The sequence below is a fragment of the Arctopsyche grandis genome, chromosome 12 (assembly GCF_051622035.1).
Source record: "Arctopsyche grandis isolate Sample6627 chromosome 12, ASM5162203v2, whole genome shotgun sequence".
NCBI classification, from domain to species: Eukaryota; Metazoa; Arthropoda; class Insecta; order Trichoptera; family Hydropsychidae; genus Arctopsyche; species Arctopsyche grandis.
Window position 1 is genome coordinate 27,522,491 of NC_135366.1, and position 19,751 is coordinate 27,542,241.

The following is a 19,751-nucleotide window of genomic DNA, read 5'->3' on the forward strand; positions in this document are numbered from 1 at the left end:
TCCAGGTCGATCGTTTCCTGTCAAAGTTGCCAATTTATTTGATTTTAATTGAAACGGTTCCTGCGAAATTGGCATCTTGTACATCTCTCTCCAATGCTGCAAATTTCTCCATATATGTATCTGTGGATGTTGATCGTATTTGCCTTGTATATTGCTTACAATGCTTATATACAATATTTGACCAAAGATGTCGTGTTTAATTTAAAAATATAATGATTATGTATTTATATAATTGATATTTCTTGATCACTCGTCCTTAGTACAGTCGTCGCATTGGAGCAATCTGTAAAACGAGTGTACATGATTGATTGAATAAAAAATAAAAAGCAGTATATGTCACGTATCAAACAAAACTTCTTCGTCCACTGTGGAAATATTTACGTACGACTTAGTAGTACGTCATAGTAGCGAGTGCAGGCGAACTAACGAAAGTGCGCATGCGCATATGAATATTTTCTGAAGCGTCATATTGTGACAATATTGACTTGACGATACGACTCAAGCAATATTGCGCCGTATCTTCGCGCTCTGTAATGTTTAAGAAAGCCGATTTTGCCTTGCACACAGCCATAACTTGTCTGAGCGTGCGCTGCTATATAGTATGAATAGAAGTAGTCTTTTCCGTACACTCCTATGCCTAGCAGTGCTGGATAGTATAAATAAGCCTTTATTTGTATTAATGCAATACATATGTATATTTATATTATCGTCTGTACTTGTTTATATTTATCGTATTTGTATATATGAATTTAAGTCTATATTTGTAGTAATGTACATAGAATATATGTATTATGGTGTTGCATACTTTAGTCCAGTACGTATGTAGGTTGTCTACTTACTCGACTAAACGATTATTTGTCTAGGTTAATTGACATGCAAGTTTTGGAAAGCGAATCAACTCTTAGCATCTAAAATACTGGAATATTTATCTTAATTCGGTCAAAGGTCATGAACCGGGCATGAATGGTACTCTCAACTGCAGTGTCGTTCAATATATGTACATACATATGTACATCTATATAGACATAATAATTACTTTCAAAACCCGTCCAAGTCACCTCGAACGCTTTTAACTATTAACCATCAAATTTTTGACGTTAAATATATAATTATAATATTATATACATAATTATAATATTTTTATACTAACTTGCTCTTTTTTTTTAATTTTCAGATTAATCTGCGGTTAATACTTGTGTCTGGAAAGACGAAGGAGTTCATATTCAGTCCGGTGGACTCCGCAGGAGATATCGCAGTTCATGTATACGAGAACTGGTCAGAAGGTAACTATACTTTTTATTATTTACTCATGAAATCCAATCGAATGCCAAATGAGACATTAACTTATATGTAAGCTGCGGCGAACGCAAAAATGAGTCATCTCTGCAAACAGAAAGACGGCGCCAGCTAATATTTAAGCTTCAGATTAATTTAATATTAAAAAAAAACGAGTCTGTGAGCATTCCTTTGTGTACTCCAGCCTTAGTTAGATCCCACTTTAATCATCTCAAAACAAGTTGTTAAACTATCAGGTTTCAAACATTCTTAAAGCCTTTCTATTTACTAAAGCCCACCCCCCACTCTACGGAAAAGATGCGCGAGCTAAGATCTTGTAACTGGTTTTTGTAAATGAAATGACCTCTACTAAATAAAGTGCCTTAACTATACTACAGTATTGTAAAGATTAGATAATTGATGCTCGTGGACCGTTGGTTTACTATCACTAATTGCTAGTTCGCGCCAAAAAAGCTTCAACGTATGAACGAGCTATATAATAGCCAATAAGGTCTTGCGACCCATCGACCAATAACCTCTCTGTGTTGAGAGTACACGCTGGGTATAAATATTATGCGGTTTTGGTGCGTGCTTCATTAGAAGCTGGCAGGCCGACGCATGAAGAACAACAAACTACATCTACCACTACTGCTGCGACTTTCACTCCGATCTCGGAAACTCTTCTACTCGTCCACGCTACAGTATTATGGGGGCTCTACGACATTAACGAGTTTGGGTCGCCATCTTGCGAGTTGGGACCGATTCGATTCCATGTTGATGGCTACCACTTTACTTCCTTTCCGGCCGTCACATTAAACAGTAGTGCTTTAAACCACGCCGTTATTTCATTCTTTTCGCCGCCATAGTATGTATAAAGTATAATCCATTTATCCAAGTGGATGAGCTGCACTGACCAAGACCAATAGTCATTACTGACAGCCAACGGGGTTGCGCATCACTCACACTTCTATGATTTTATTTTATTTCAATCGAACATTTACAGATCGCTCCAAAGCGACGAGTATACTAATACAATAATACAAGCATTTTTATACAATGCGAATTCAAACAAACATCATCCACAGTGACATCTATGGAGAAATTTTTGCAGCATTTTATTATAGAAATTGGCGAACCTCAAGACGCTGAATAACTTGAGATTTGCAAGAGAGATTTTATTTTTCTATTTAAATTGGAACACATACAGAATCAAATATAAAATAAAGCAGTACAGTGAGACAAAAAAGATACAAATATAAATGAAAATATTATATTCCAAGTACAGTAAGCACCACATGCTAATATAAAGAAAACAAAAATGAAAAATTACAAAAATATAGTAAAAATAATAAATAATGAAGGACAATGAAGGTGACGAAGCAAATCAACCACAGATTTGGAAAGGAAATCGCAATTTACAGAAACTGTTTCAATGAAAATCAGAAAAATTGGCAAACTTTGAAAGGAAACGATCGACCTGGGGTCACAAACCAAGGTCTTTTTTTTTTTTTTTTTTTTTTCGCTGCGCTGGAGGTGGGGAATCTTCGAAAGACAGCCTACAGTCCGAACTGCAGGGTAGTGCCGGATTTTTACCGGCTAAACCCCACCCCCGACCTCCACTCTCTGGGACTTCTGTGTATTACTTCAAAGAGTGGTGACATACCAAGGTCTGGTCAGCAGCGAGACTCTAATGGGACTTGAACCCGTGACCACTCTGCTCGAAAGCATAATATCCTAACTACTAGTCCACGCCGCTGGTTAAATAGAAGCTGAATTTATTTTTTAAGAATATAAGAAAAATTGGCCAACTGATAAGAAATGATCGACCTGGAATCGCAAACTAAGGTCTGGCCAGCAGCAGGACTCTAGTGGGACTCGAACCCATGACCACTCTGCCCGAAAGCATAATATTCTAATCACTATTCCACGCTGCTGGTTGAATTCTTCTACACACATTCTGAGGATTTCACGAACGGAAGCCGAGTTCCATTCCTTGATTCTCATCAAATTTCGTTATAGCGAGAGGAAGCTTACATCAAAGCAAGGAGGCAACGCCACAAATAAAATGTATAGCCTTTAAGCATAAGAAAGTTCCAAAGTACCACTAGCAACAACAAAATATTCGTTAGGGACTTTCGCGTCGCCGTCAGGTCTCAGTGTTCAATCTCCATTTTGATATGCTACCAGCGACGTCAAACTTTGAACTTGCGCCATCAGATATTCATGGCAGGGCGTCGCGCGTCACTCCACCCAACCACCACCCCCCCAAACCCACCCACCCACCCACATTTGACTCAATTTTTGCACCACCGTGACCGTCCTTCACCAGCGGTCAGCGGTCGTTTTATACATGTTACGTAGTTATTATGGCTCTGTGACGCAGTTGACTGATTCCAATGTGATGTAATGTTTCAGCGGACTGGGAGGCGGAGGCAGTGTCTCGTGCAGAAATTCTCCGGCTGATCTACCAAGGCCGGTTTCTGCACAGCAGTGTCACCCTCGGGGCGCTGGGGCTGCCACCAGGTCGTACGGCCGTCATGCACCTCGTGCCCAGGGAGAATCTACCTGAACCCAACTCACATGGTAATTTACCGGCTCCTTGCGGGCTGAAGGTTGTTCCGTGGCACGTTCCGATGCTCAAAACCACCTTTTTGTTATGAATAAGTTCGATATAAGTTTTCGACAAGTTTGGTCTGTGGATCATGAATAAGTTTTCTAAATGCATACAATATTGTAACGTGGAGATTAGGTGATTGGTGCTCGTCGACCACTGGTTTACTAGCGCCGATCACCTGATATCGCGTTCGCGCCAAAGAGGCCTCGACGTATGAACAAGCTGTATACAACAGCCAATAAGGTCTCGCGACCCATCAACCAATGATCTCTCTGCAGAGAGTACCCGGTGGGTATAAATACACTGTTGGACAAATGACGATTTTTTTTTGGTTCAGAGACGAGATATGACTTTTCTTATAGATCTATGCCCAGTTAACACGAATCTGGTAGTAAAAAATGTTGATTGGCTCGAGATTCGGAGATATATGTGTTTTTTAAATCGCGCGATTTTTCTATATCTTGGTGTTGTTCGGTCGATGTCTCAAAATCTGTCAATTGCCTGTTCAAAATGAATATTGGAATCTATAGTCGGGTATTTTATCTTCCATTTGTAGTACTTTTCAGCTTTCAAATCTCTCTTAAGAGGGCTGTACACCCGAAACCTTAATTTTGTTACCGTTCCTTTCTTCGATATATATATTGAGTGTATGTATATATTGAGTGAATGCGACAATATATATCAATATATATATATTGAGTGAATGCGACAGTTGCGCTTCGACCAGATAAAACGTATTTTAAATTGACAAAATCGAGGTTTCGTATTCTACTATTTTCTCCTCCAAAACTGGACCAATTTTTAAAAAAATTTCATCATCGGTATGAGAAAGATATTTTCTGTGCATCTATCGGCGTATTTTTTTAAAAATCGACCGTTAAATAAGCACGCTGGACTCGTTTCGTGGGTGTAAAAAAGAGGCGATTTTATAGATTTTTGGCGGCTCCTGGCTCCTTTAAAAAATAATTAATCCAAAAAATAAAACGATAGATGCACCCCAATGGTGGATATCCATAGCATATTAAAAAATAATTTCTCTAGTGCCATAATTGAGGAAGGGAGAAGTATAGTACGTTTGTATGGACAAGGTGCTGCTGTCCAGCCCTCTTAAGTAGTCGTCCAGTTCAAATCAAAAGTCAAAAGTACGTATTTTCACTTGGAATTTTTTCCCACTGTTAATACTATTTTATATTGAGTATTTTCTATTGAAACATGTTTATTGATAAATGGCTTACCTCGATAAAATAAACGAGTTTTTGTTATTAATCCACAAGAATAGTCACTGCGGCTAATATTTATTTTATTACATTTTATACTAGGAAGGCCTGGAAGGTAAACCCCAATGCGCCTTCCTAGCCAATTACAAACAATGCAGCATTTTTTATTATCCAAGTCGCTGAATTACGAGACACTGAAAACTTGCGAATCAACGAGACATCTATGAATTGTACATTAATCATATTCAAATAGTGGTGACATAGTTGGTAGGAAGTTTTTTAGCCAATTTAATCGGGAACCGTTTCAACAATGAAATCAGAGAAATTGACAAACTCTGATAGTGAAACGATTGACCTTGAGTCACAAATCCAAGGTCTGGCCAGCAGAAACCAGTGGGATCTGAACCCGTGACCACGCTGTTCAAAGCATTATATGCTAACCACTGGTCTGTTCTGCTGGCTAATAGATATTCAATGGCAATGATTATCGATTAGTGCGAAATAGTCCGTTTGCCATCAGAGACATTTAAAAATAAGCTGATTCTCCGCAATGGTTTTAAGTACCTGAAAATGGTCTCAATTTTAGTACCTGAAAATTGTCTTTAGTACCTGAAAATAGAAAGACCAAAGGGGACCCCACTACAGATATACTCGGAAAAATTCTTTTCAATCGAAGTCAACTCATGGGATCGAACCCAGCGCCTCTCGGTGTTATGAAAGAGCTTAACGACCGAGCTATGCTGCTGGCTAATATGTTAAAAATAAAATAAACTACAGCATTTATCATAGAATAAGCTTATCTATCGTTATAAATTTATAAGTAACGGTTATTTCATATTGATTTGTATATTAACGCATGCGTTTCGTTCACTTTCCAGATCAACGACAGAAAAGCAAAGGCGGCTCCAGCAGTTGCTGCTCAGCGTCGTGTAGCATATTGTAATGGGTCACCAACCGGGGGGATGAGTGAGCCGTCGCGGGGACTCCTCTGCCGTCGTCATTGTAAATAGCCTCCATTTTAGCGGCAGTCGCTGTCTCCGGACGGCATCACCTACACGCATCCCCGACTACCTAAACCGATCTCTTTGTGCAAAGACAGTGTTATAATAATCCCAACAGACTTGTGTTGAATTGAAAATATAAATATATATATACATATATAGTATATATATGTCAAGTGTGTGTGTCAAGAGTCGTGTACTACTAAAATATACATACATACATGTGTATGACGGTACATAACATCATCGTGTTTTAACAAATCGATTATTAGAAAAATCTTGTATTGAACTTGCCTTTCGTCATGCTATAACACTTCAAAAAATAAATCTCACAAATTATCATTATTATATTGTAAAAGTGTGTTGTTGTTTATTTTTTTTTAAATTGATCAATCAAATTCTGACACATCCGATAGGGACGCTCTCATATAAATGTAATGCCAAATTTATAATGTAAGTGAAAAGGCTGTTTGTTCAAAAATTGGGAAAAATTCTTTACGTGACATGAATTTTGTTTTTTATTTACAAATAAAATATGTAAGAGCATACTTTTTTTATGACGTTAATTTATTTTAATCACTGTTGATCTTTTGTTTTATTTATTTCAAACCACAAACTGTAACCGAAATATATTTTTGAATTTTAAGCATATTTGTATCCCAATTTTGATTTGATTCGACTTCATATGAGGCCGTTGTATAAAACGACATCTCACCTTCAATAACAGGCCTGTTTGTATTTAAAAACATGTGTTTAATCAGACTCAAACCATCAGATGATATTCAACTGCTACAATAGCGCTGTTAAAGTGAAAAATCTCATATAATGAAATATAATTCCAATTTATTCGAGTACAATCTGTCTAAAGTGTCATATAATATTGATATTTGATTTAACAGCTTTGACCTTGAAAAAATTCATAAGAGAATTGTACCACAAGAGCCGAGTACTTTCACCGATACGCTTGTATAATAGTTATTTGAGTCTGGTTTATCCCATGTTTTCTAAACTGACAGCACTATTATCAGGCCTGTTTTAGTCGTGAATGACGTTCTATAACGACGGCTGTTTCGTTTTGCATCAATCGGAGGAATCGTACTGAAAATTTAAATATGTGAGTTGTGACGAAAAATTAATACACTTGTGGCAAAAATAAAAATGAATAAATAAATAAAAATGTTTATAAAAAAAACTGTATAGTGTAAAGTGATTATGAACGAACTCTTGCTAATTGTTCATAAAATTTCTCATACATCTGCAAGAAAAATTATCCCATTTAGATTATGTGTAATAAATATTGTTTATATTATACATATATATACATATATATATATATATATATATATATATATATATATATATATATATATATATATATATATATACTAAAATGAAAGAAACAACAGCAACAAACCCGTAAAATTTGATTATATACACGATGATTAAATTGTCGTGAATAATATATATATATGTACGTACGTATTACACAAATGACGTTAAATATATTTATGTATGATTAGTGATGAATAAAAATAGGGTTAAACTGATCGGGTTTTTCGCTTAGTGATTGAATTGAAAATATTTATAAACTGAATATATATATATATATATATATATATATATATATATATATATATATATATATATATATATATATATATATATATATATATATGTATATCACTATTAAAAAAAAAAAGGAAAAATCGACCGTATTATGTACGTACGTCAACGTGCGCATTTGGCGTCCAAATCGCTCGCGCCGAAATCTATTATTATATATATATATATATATATATATATAATATATATATATATATATATATATATATATATATATATATATATATATATATTGTAATAAATATTATATTTGTATATCAGCAGAATAATCATCGCAATACTTTGATGTGTTTATTGAATATTGAATTTAAAAATATTTATCAATTGTAAGACTTCTGAGGGTTTTCGATAATGATCGGCCGGCCTCGCACTTGCCGAAACGAACGAACGTATTTATTCATCGTCGAATCTCGGCGTCATTATCGAAGACCGTCAGAACGGCTGAATATTAATTAACTTTGATTGGTGTAAAATAATTAAAAAAATATATTATAAAAGTATTTGAACATTTGTAATCATATGTAATTCAATGTTGAATTATTTTCCGTTTCAAAATAATAATATAACAAATGAAATATTTATTATATATATATATACTTTCTAGTATTAAGCTACGTTTACACCGACAGTATCACTGCCAGTCTACGGCATTTGGCGATTTCATAACTGATATCTTAATAACCTATGTATGTACGACACTTGCTGTATCGGAGAATACATACATATATTAACCAAAAATAGTTCTCAACATATATACATAGAATCTATACAGGATAATATTTATATTTAAAATAGTGCAAGTAATCATATCTATACACAGAGCGAATCACTTGTAGTGTGTGTCGAGTAATTATACCGTAAGCTCAACTGGAATTTCAAATTATGGTACTTACCAATGAGACCATATCTATATTCACACTTTTGATCATCAAATAAGTACTAAGTTATTTCTGTACTGCCGTTTTTTAGCATTTAGTGATTTCATAACTGACATTCGGCACTCTATTTAGCCGCATTGAGCCGATAAATAGTTGGATAATGATGCTTTAATGAATCCATCTCGTTCTATCGTAGCGCGTCTGAAGCAATTAAAAGCTTTCCCGCGTATGCCGATCAGTAGTTTCTACTGGAATTTCAAATTTCGGCACTTACCAGTGAATTTGTATATATTATATATTGCACACTTTTGATCAAACAATACCAACTTATTCATATATTGGCTGTATTACTGCCCTCTTTCTGTATTTTGTGATATTAAAAGTGACATCCAACGCTCCATGTAAGCAGTTATCTCCACTGGAATTTCAAGTATCGGTGCTTGCCAGTGAAACTGTACTTATATTTCACACTTTTGATCGTGAAATACCAACCTATTCGTTTATTGGCTGTATTACGGCCCTCTTTCTGTTTTTTGTGATATAAAAAGTGACACCCAATGCTCTATGTAAGCAGTTAGCTCCACTGGAATTTCAAGTATCGGTACTTACTGGTGAAATCATATCTATATTGCACACTTTTGATCATCAAATGCCAACTTATTCATATATTGGCTGTATTACTGCCATTTTTCTGCATTTTGTGATATAAAAAGTGACACCCAACGCTCTATGTAAGCAGTTAGCTCCACTGGAATTTCAAGTATCGGTACTTACTGGTGAAAGCATATCTATATTGCACACTTTTGATCATCAAATGCCAACCTATTCATATATTGGCTGTATTACTGCATTTTGTGATATAAATAGTGACATCCAACGCTCTATATAAGTAGTTAGCTGCATTGAGCTGATGAATAGTTTGATGGTGTTGCTTTAACGAATCCATCTCTTTCAATCATAGGGCGTGTAAAGCCGTGTATGCCGATCCATGAGCCCGACTGGAATTTCAAATGGCGTTTATCACCAAATACCAATTATGTATTAAACCGGCAAAGTTTTTCTGCATTTGTTGCTTTTATGACATATCTGCAGAATCGTTTGAAATCTGGAACCCTCTACTATGTTGTCTAGCTCCGTTGGAATTTCGAATGTCAGTAAAAAACTTGCCATATTCTCCAAATGCCTTAAAAATAAATGCCGTCAGTGTAAACGTAGCTTTATTATACATGTATGATTTCGAATTTTGCCAATACATATTAAATAAATTGCGTAATAAGCGTGTATATGATAATCGATATTGATGTATACTCAATGTTTTATTTTACACATATATATATTATTCATCTTAACTGTAATGCATTTCTATTTATATAAACTATGTAATGACTGTCAAAAATTTTTATTCGTGTCGTATATCGATTGAAAAAATAACTAATAATTATATATATATATTATTATCGAGTAAATATGCGTGCGATTGGATTGAATAGTCGTTTCGGTTCCGGTGGTTTTTAATGAATTGGATTCGCCGGGTGAAAATTATTGTAGAAATCATTCCGCGGATGATTGCGACGACGACGTCAACAGTATTTCACTCTTTCAATATTATTTTTCGTCTTAGGCAAACGTATATATCGCATTTGCAATAAATAAACAAACAATCGAAAGAAATTCTTCCTATTTAAATAAATTACGAAAAAGTATTCACTTTTTATTAGCGATCATTAATTATGTACATTTTTATTATATTATATAACAATATATATTGTATGCATAATAAATTTAAAAAAAAATTATGTTCATAATCAGAGTGGTTTTTCAAATATAATAGATAAATCTTTTATATTATATACATATATATATATATATATATATATATATATATATATATATATATATATATATATATATATATATATATATATATATATATCAAAATATTCCTCGTTTACATCATTGAATATATATTCTATGATTTACACAAATTTTACATAATAGACATAAATTTATATTTATTATTGTAAATACAATATATGCATTCTGTCAGCTCGCGCATAAAACCCATCTTCATCATCAGAAAACATGTAATAATAATGATAATGTGTAATAAATAGAAAATGTCTATTTTAAATCTTTGATTATATTTTGCAATCTGCGGGCGTTTGTACATATACATATATATATAATGGCTTTGACGTAAACTTCGTCACGCACTCAGCTCAATAGTCGGTTCTTAAAATGATAAATTTGCAAGGCTTTCGTCCGTTCGATTCAAACAAATGTGTATATAAGTATTTTATATTTGAGGTTTTATGTTTTGCATTGTATTATTTTGGCTCGTGGGTTGCAAATTTGTAATTGAAAGAGTGATTTTATATTTTCTATGATTTTTTTTCGACAGGACGAGAATGGGCTTGTTCACTCCATTAAAAAAAGATGAAAAATACAATTGTATAAATATTATAATTACGTATTATTATGTTAGTTCACGGTGTGTGATAAGATTTATTTGCCTGAATAATTTAAGTAATCAATTATATATATACATATATACGCATATATGATAGATTATATATAGATGGGTATTTAATTTTATCATCATTATTATTCAAAATTTTAGATATCACTGTGCAAACGATTTCCTTAAAAAGTGTATTAAATTTTATTTTTAAAGGTGAACTCGTATGATTTTATTTTTATGACTAAAAAAATGTATTTTGATTCAGTATTTTATATTTCATTTCGCTGTGTATTTAACGATTGTATGTGTAGATAAAATGGAATTTAATTTTAGTCGAGATGTTTGGTTTTGATGATAATAATGAACACAAATGAATTCATTCGCATAGTAATTTTTGACAAATTGATTGTAACTTTACAACTGTTAAAACGACTGTAATAAAAACTGTATAAAAGACTATTGCTTTACGCCATTTCATTCATTGAAAGACTATGGAGGTTAGCTTTGGGGGAAAAAACCTAAATAATATTGATCTATTCCTCCTATAACACGGTCTGCTATAATACGTTTCCTCATAGACAACTTTTCAAAGAAAAATTGCCAAATTTTGCTAATTCACCAATCGTTGAAAAGCTCCATAGTGTCATTATACATGAAATCAACTGTAGAACAACTTTCGTAAGCAATATAGCGTTCAATTACACGTTACGGTAATTCTTTAGTACATATTTCCAATCTTTAATGAAGTGTCTCTCAAATAAGCCACTTAATTACTATGATAATAATTGCGGCGAGTCATTTTAATCATTATTATTTCGAACTCAGGCTGTCCAACAAAAGACAAAATTGACGGCCATACTCAAAAGGGAAATAGTTAACTAATTATAATGCGCCACAATTGTCGGCCAGTGTATAGTTATCGGCAAATCAATCTAAAACAACAATAACTCCAAGCTAATACTATAAATTAGTAGCGAACAGAATTACCTTTGAGGCGCAAGATTTAACTTTAAAAAATAACCGTACACTGGCTGACAGCTTAAGCCCTGTTGAATTTTTTTTTTTTTTTTGGAACGTACTTAATCTCGAGAGACACTCATTTTTATATTGTATTATTAGAATATGCAAAAATACATGTGCTTAAATGATGTTACCATCCATTCGTTGCCCGTAAAGTAAATTATATAAATGCAATCTGTCTTTCGCGTGATGTTTGTGTTTAAAAATTGATTAAAAAAATCTTCATGTTCATATCAGTGTTCACGAGTACCAACATCGATGCCCGAATTAAAAAAAAACCGCAAATTTTGCCATAAGCGGAACTTATACGTATTAGGGATTGTATGCATGTGTGTAGCTTCTACTTGTGTTATCGGATGCGAATGTGTTGTTAGAATTCGTCGTGAGTTTGTTTTGAATCGTTTAAACATTTACAATGCATCGCTTTTTTGCGTTATTATTTTTATCACCGACTATACATATACATATATATATATATATCGAACAAATTGTAAAAAGTAATATGTTTAAAATACTCTGTATATTGTGTTATATTAATGTTTTATTTCTGCGGACGTGCAATACTACACCTTTCCAGTACAGTTTTCAGAATTTCAGTTGTGTCATGTTCATGTGTTATCTCTTGGATGTCCTGTGTTTAATTGTGGAAAACAAACAATGTTTAGTTATAATTTATTGCGTATAAATTATATTATACAAAATTCTCGGGAATATAGCTTTAAAATCATAATATCTTAGACATTCATGTTCGTTTTACTCATGACATTATTATTCTTTGCAGTATCTGTAAGATGTGTACATACATCAGTTATCATATTATTATTAATTATTGTGGAAAGTATAAATTATATTTTTATTCGGATAGTATTTTTTTTTTTGTTAATTATTATTCGTTTTCCTCTTTCTGTTAATTTTAGCATATCATCTTATATTATAATAAATAAATAAAATATGTATAGTTACGAGTAACCTACATTCTGTTTCTATTTGTAATCATTAATTTCTTTGTATTATATAATTTTATGCGCTATTTCTGGAAAATATATAATTAATAATACAATTAAACTTGTCTTTTATTTATGTGTGAATCTTCATGTATTGAAAATCCAACTATGTTATAGTAAAGGCGAAACATTCAAATGAATGGCACGGCACATCTTCATGGCGTCCAGTCAAGAAAGGGCGTTCATTGTTAATTCGTAAGATCTTATTATTTCGACAAGTTTCTCCTACATTTATTCAAATATGGGATTAGCCGTTATTAATCAACGACAAGCCTATATCAATACAAAGGTAAAATATCACCGAAAACACTCCAGGGGGTGATTTTTGGGACTGCGTGCCTCAGGGATGGCTAGGCATGCTTGGGTTTTGTTTGCATGCTAAAAAGTATTTTAAAAAAGCTCGTGCCGCGTGCCTCTATGTGTGTTTTCGCCCTCATGTTTAGGAAATACTACAATGTTAACCTGACAATGGTTATTGGCCACTTAAACTACATCAAAGACATAAACTAATTGCAAAATCAGTGTCATCTAGTGTGGCTCTTAATATTGCCTTTTCTTAAGGTAACATTGAAAATATAAAACGGTCTTCAAATCTATATCTAGATTTTCAACCGTAGTTTAATCACTTGTCATATTTCATATGTGATGCATTTTAAAAGTCATAAATATCAGAAAAAATCAATTTTTATGATTGGGAAAATATGTAGTACATATTTCAATTTTTGCAGAAATAAAATTCCAATATCATTTGCCAATATATTTCAATATGCAATTTAGAAGTAATTAATTTATTCAAATAATTCTTAATGCTAGATGTCTCAGAATTTTTTCCTGTTTGGCTCTTTGTTCAAAAAGAGTTCCCGATCACTACTCCGGACGGTTAAATAAGAGAAGGAAGAATATGTTATAAGCGCAATTCTCTTATGGGGTTTTTTCAATATTTTTTTTCCCAATTGCAGTATATTTTTATATTGTTATTGAATAACTTGAATTCAAATGGTGAACGAATAGTATTTTCCCCAGTTTAATTTGGCATTTATAGTCATTGCGTAGTGTGGTAGCTCTGATTAGTGTATGGTAGAAAATTACGGCCACCTGGAACTGTCATGCGAGGTTTTGACGTTGCTAGGTTAGGCCGCTGCGCAGTATTTCATCAACATGTCTATCCAATTGGGAGGCTTGGTCTCCCACATACTCCTGGAGCACTTCGGTGAAATCGTCCAGAAAGTCGGAAGTGATTTATTTAGATTTGGGTCAAAAACTATACCACTTATTGCAATGACGACAAATCTAACCAAAAAACAGGTCGGTTTACTTTCACGTACATTTCATCAATTGATGATATTTATATTTATTATTATATCTAGAAAATTTGTATTCAGTTGTGTTTCAATAACACACAACTCATGACATATGTACGTAAAAACATCAATAACATATCTTACTTCCATGTGACATTTCAAGTGGTCATAACACGATCTTCAACGGCCAAATTAAACAAAAAGGGGAATAATTACATGTGTTTTATAAATTTTTTTCAGATTAAAAAATCTCTTTGTGCTTTGATAAAATACGGACTAATAACATTTGTACCATCAAAAAATGGAGTAGTAGCAGAGTACAGTTTGCACAAAGAGAATGTTCTATGCCTTTTACGATATCCGAAATATATTTTACTAATAAAAAATAGATATGGAGAAGAAGCCGAGATGGTCTTGGAAGAAATACTTCAACAGGGCTCAGTAACGCCGTCAAAAATAATTTTGAATATCATGAATAAAACCCGAGACGATAAAGTATGTTGTAAATCAACTGCACTTATAGGTCTGTTACCGAGAGTTGGCGCGAACAAATGCACTTGTGTCTGTGAATATATGTATAACATGCATAGCGTGCATGTGCGTGAGTATGAGAACGCGCCAACTATCGGTAACAGACCTGTACTCAATAATAGAAATGATCGAATAATTACTATTGAAAATTGCAGGACAAAAGTATGTCAGTTATATCCATAAGAGATAATATTATATCTTTAATTACGGCCGGATACATTCAACGCGCTCCGGTACCTTCTACAGAGACGGAAGATTCTCCAGTGCCAGTTTTAGAAACTTCAGAAGCATTTGCACAGGTTTTGCCTGAAATTGACATACGAGCACTCACTCTTAAAATCAACGGAGACGAATCTATAGTAATCAAAGGTAGCACGCATAAAATATAGCATATTTTGAATTGAAACTAAATTATTAATTTTAAATTACAGACAATTCTTACTGGAGAGTTAACTTTGATAGATTGCATCAAGATTTTAGAGATGACTTATTGGTGACGGCAATGACAAGATCGATAGATGAATGTGGTAATATCTTTAATATTGACTTGATAGATGAGTGTAGTAATATCTTTAATATTGACAGATATAAGTTTTATTTAACAATATTTATCTGGAAGACAGCATTGTTTGATAAAGTTGTCCACAGATATACGTACAAAAATTTATAACAATAGGTTCCGCTCTATTTTAATAAAATCAACAAACAAAATGAATTAATATACAAATAAAATAATTATTTTCTGAGTTAATACAGTACATACTTATACATTTTAGGAGGTGAACTTATGAGGCAATTACTTCAACTTATGTATTTGCGCACTGATCCATGGGCTCCGACTTCAAATCCTATACCATTTGTCGAATTAAAAGACTGTTGTAAGAAAGTATCAGATAAACCACTATTAACCCAATATTTAGATCAATACCTTAAAGTTATGGGTATGTAAAATTTCATAATGTTTAATTAACAGAGAGATGTAATATATAAATAATCGGTTATTAATACTGATTACAGAGGAGAGTTGTAGCGGTGTTGTAACAAGCAGCGGGAATGCCAGTGGGGGACAGTTTATTTTGAAAATGGGTTATGCAATTGAGCTTCTCGTTTGGGACTTAATCTATTCTACCGTTCAAGAGAGATTGGGTACAAAAGCAGCTAGAATATTTAGGTAATTATGAGATGAGCTTTGGTGTAATTTTTGTATAGATTAATAATGTATATATTTGTCCATTTCAGGCTAGTTAAAGCAAAAAAGTATATTGAAGAAGAAGACATTCAAAAAAATGCAATGTTGCCTGCAAAAGAATCAAAACAATTGACATATAGGTTATTAGAAGAACATTTTATAGAAGTGCAGGTGCTTTATTTATTTAATCATCATTCTAATGTATTAATTTTACAATGACTATAAGTTAAATAGACATTTCATATTACTTACAGGCTCTTCGTAAGCAATCTTCGACAAATTCTGGACCATCGAAGGCTTATTATTTATATTATATTGAAATTAATCATGTATGTTTTATTCAACGTTAAAATATATGCTCAATGCTTGGAGAAATTTATATTTATTTATATATAATATTTTAGGTTGCTAATATGATGTTGGAAACAGTATATAAAGCTTTATATAACCTCATTAGCAGAAGAGAACACGAACGATCGTTAAATAAATGGATGATCGATAAACAACAAAGAGTTGATACTATCGTTCATAATATGAGACTTCGAGGCGAACCCGAAGAAAACATACAAGATGTGAATGTTTATTATATTTCTTTTGGCTTTATAGAATGTTAATGTTGATGTGGCTGATGATTATATTGTAATTGTTTTAGATTGAAGAGACTGTGACGCCTCCAGAAAAGTTGGCCCTCGAAAGGATTACGTCGACAATCAAGAAACTTAGCGTGGCTGAGATTCATCTGTGTGATACTATGTTTATACTTGAAATGTACTTTATTTATAAAAGTAAATAAAATATAATGAGGTTGAAAGTATTTTTATATTTGTATTTTAAATATGCTCGATATATTAAAAAAAAAAATTGGTTTGAGGTTATGAACAAATCAAAATCCTTTTGAAGAAGAACTGAATTTGACACCAGGACAATGTTTTGTTTTTTAGAAAACGAATAAGGACTTTGGCTACTCTTTAGGGCAACTGTAAATAATAATATACCATTCCATCAGTATTCAAAGCAAGAGACTAAATAAGATTGTAAAAACAAAAGTGCCCCGATCGCTAGCCCAAGTCTACTATATCTTCAATATCTTCGCCTACACAATTTGATTCGCTCCATATAAATGATCGCAAGCCCTCGGGAATCCCTGAAAACATGATCTCATCACACAGTTACATTGCACAATCGACCAGGATATAAACTATAGCGCACTAGCCCCAGACGCCAGCCTGGAATTCACCCAGCCTACTCCTTCGGAGTCGAGCAACTACTTCCTTGCCGTACATACAATAATACTTGTATACCGAACATAAATAAATATCGTCTTAAAAACTCACCCCAGTTTCCATAAATCGGGAAACGGTCAAAACATACGCATAAGCCATACGTTGAATGTTCGTAATATGCTGGTAAGGGGTGTACCTCACGGGACCGAAAGCGAAACGCCCGAAAACGCAAAGATCGAAAATCGAAAGATCTTAAGTCGAAAGATCAAAAAAAAGGGTGCATGGTAAACGGTACTATGTATATATAATATATATGAGTGGCATGCGGTGAAATTATCTCTCTTTTTGTCATACAGCCTTGATTAATGTGCGCGCGCAGAATACGGGAGGAAAACCCTGTTCCTCTTGTTCCTGTTGTATCCTGCTCGCGCAAATTAAATGAGGATGTACGACGGGGGGAGAGAGACTTTTACCGCACGCCACTGATATGTATACTAACCGTTTTTCATATGTATGCATGATAAACGAACATTTTTGACTTTTTAACATTCGGTGCGATGACGATCACCCGCTGGTAGGTGGGCATGATGAAGATTTATGAATTACTTATTATTTCGGTACAAATTGCTCATCGATCAGTAGTGGGGCAACCGCCGGTGATAAAGTTGATCTTTAAAGCTCGCACAATTTTCCACTCTGGTCACTTTTTTACATTATAACAGATCATTTTTAAGCAAGTTCAACTTAGAACTAACTTAAGGGTTCATTTACTTATTATGTAGTGATAAATTCTTCGATTTGAACAACAATGACTAGTGCAAGTCATATATTTATATAATATATAGAATTAGTCATATATTTATATAATATACTAGTGTTGCGCCCGTTGATTTCCATTGGTTTCGAAAAGGAATTGAAACAGGAAGAATAAATCGCTTTTGTGGCCATTTTTTATATATTCATTATATTAATCAGCACTGGCAGCACTGAAAACGTCACTTTGACATTGACGTTGTGTATAACCTCAAACGTGTTTACGTTGCCTTAAATTCGATTATTTTAGATCATTATAGGCAATCGATGGTCTTAAACCCGTAATTCGTAATTTTTGTATAAAGTGCCTTATTAATTTAGGTAACAATGAGTGTCGAAAACGCAGCAGGCAGTATTTTAAAACGAGGTGTTGTACTTGATAATAGCAAAAGATACACTGAAGCGCTCGTATGCTATCAAGAAGGACTTCAAATATTGGTAGATAAAATAAAAGGTAAATTTTCTATCGGTTTCTATAGAAATTGTTATACATGTTTGTATTTCATAATTTGCCTTCACTTTCAGTCGAGGTCGATTCTTCTAAAAAGGTTTATCTACGAAGTAAAATAGAAGAATTCATGAAGCGAGCTGAATGCTTAAAAAAAATGGTAGCAGACCAAAAAGAAGCTGGAACATTTCACGAACAATTGCACATAGAGGCCAATTCGGTCGGACACAGTTATAAGACACTGTTTGGCAGATTTTTAGACAATGAAGTAAATCATGTAACGATCGAAGACCCCTATATACGAAGCTTTCATCAGGTGTTTATCATACACGATTACACTGTTCGATCATTTTAAAATATTCAGTACAACAAACCTTTTGAATGATTTTTTAGTGTCAGAATTTTCTCCGTCTTTGTGAGCTCTTAGTGAAATCTTGCGAAAATTTGAAAGAAGTATATTTAGTGACGTCTCACGAAACTAATGGCGATGACCGTTCTTCGTCACAGGAACAAGAGAAGTGGTTCGATTTATTGACGGCTGATTTAAGAAAGCGAAATATCGGATTGTTCGTTAACTTTTCGCCGACTTTACACGATAGACAAATTACGTATGTCTATTTTTGTGGTATATACATATGTATAGTATGAAGATTTTTTCTTGCATTATATAATTCCTGTATTGTCTATTTGCAGACTAAGTAGCGGATGGGTTATCAAAATAGGACGAGGTTTAGATATGTACAAGCCACCGGAAAATAAGTTCACTTTGGGCATTTACGATTTGGAATTCCGTCCATGTCACCAAACGACAGTTGATATTTTTCACAACAAAGATGTCAAGCAAATATCTTCATAATTACGCTTTGTGCATATACTGTGTGTACTATTTATTTTTTAATAAAATGTTTTATATAATATTAAGTGTTGTTTTTTAATACATTTAAGAGAAGATGACGTTCAAATGGTAAACGGATTATTCCGTAAAAAACAAAGATGTTCCTTGATCGGGATTTTATTATTAAAAAAAATAATAGTTTATTTTAATAAAGTTTCACGTACACGTTACAACTTCAATATACAAATCATCACTCAAACTGTCTATATTTTTTAAAAATGAAACGACTTTCATAGAAATAAACAGGGCTATGGAGTT

The 19,751-nt window shown here is 33.3% G+C and overlaps 4 protein-coding genes across 4 annotated transcripts in view; 3 read left to right on the plus strand and 1 right to left on the minus strand.

The window, feature by feature from the left end:
* UBL3 (ubiquitin like 3) overlaps nt 1-7,255 on the plus strand; it is a 124,337-nt gene extending 117,082 nt beyond the window's left edge. The window contains exons 2-4 of the mRNA XM_077443283.1: nt 1,175-1,283; nt 3,691-3,858; nt 5,985-7,255. Coding sequence (XP_077299409.1) covers nt 1,175-1,283; nt 3,691-3,858; nt 5,985-6,049 — 342 coding nt within the window. The 3' untranslated portion in view covers nt 6,050-7,255. The remainder of the gene's footprint in view (nt 1-1,174; nt 1,284-3,690; nt 3,859-5,984) is intronic.
* LOC143920396 (uncharacterized) overlaps nt 1-19,751 on the minus strand; it is a 443,610-nt gene that overhangs the window by 119,062 nt on the left and 304,797 nt on the right. The gene's annotated exons all lie outside the window — the stretch shown is intronic.
* Polr3C (RNA polymerase III subunit C) lies at nt 14,143-16,934 on the plus strand. Its single transcript, XM_077442207.1, has 10 exons — nt 14,143-14,398; nt 14,635-14,889; nt 15,081-15,294; nt 15,357-15,452; nt 15,702-15,866; nt 15,943-16,096; nt 16,165-16,285; nt 16,369-16,443; nt 16,519-16,686; nt 16,767-16,934. The coding sequence occupies exons 1-10, from the start codon at nt 14,252-14,254 to the stop codon at nt 16,905-16,907; spliced, it is 1,536 nt and encodes a 511-aa protein (XP_077298333.1). The 5' UTR covers nt 14,143-14,251; the 3' UTR covers nt 16,908-16,934.
* LOC143919771 (MIT domain-containing protein 1-like) lies at nt 18,291-19,516 on the plus strand. The gene is made up of 4 exons (XM_077442289.1): nt 18,291-18,604; nt 18,676-18,914; nt 18,992-19,206; nt 19,292-19,516. The coding sequence occupies exons 1-4, from the start codon at nt 18,478-18,480 to the stop codon at nt 19,452-19,454; spliced, it is 744 nt and encodes a 247-aa protein (XP_077298415.1). The 5' UTR covers nt 18,291-18,477; the 3' UTR covers nt 19,455-19,516.

Coding starts and splice junctions, on each gene's coding strand:
- LOC143919771 (XM_077442289.1), top strand. CDS start 18,478: ATGAGTGTCGAAAACGCAGCAGGCAGTATTTTAAAACGAGGTGTTGTA. Junction 18,915..18,991: donor ATATACGAAGCTTTCATCAG/GTGTTTATCATA, acceptor ATGATTTTTTAG/TGTCAGAATTTTCTCCGTCT. Junction 19,207..19,291: donor TTACACGATAGACAAATTAC/GTATGTCTATTT, acceptor GTCTATTTGCAG/ACTAAGTAGCGGATGGGTTA.
- Polr3C (XM_077442207.1), top strand. CDS start 14,252: ATGTCTATCCAATTGGGAGGCTTGGTCTCCCACATACTCCTGGAGCAC. Junction 15,295..15,356: donor CGAATCTATAGTAATCAAAG/GTAGCACGCATA, acceptor TTTAAATTACAG/ACAATTCTTACTGGAGAGTT. Junction 16,097..16,164: donor AAAGCAGCTAGAATATTTAG/GTAATTATGAGA, acceptor TGTCCATTTCAG/GCTAGTTAAAGCAAAAAAGT.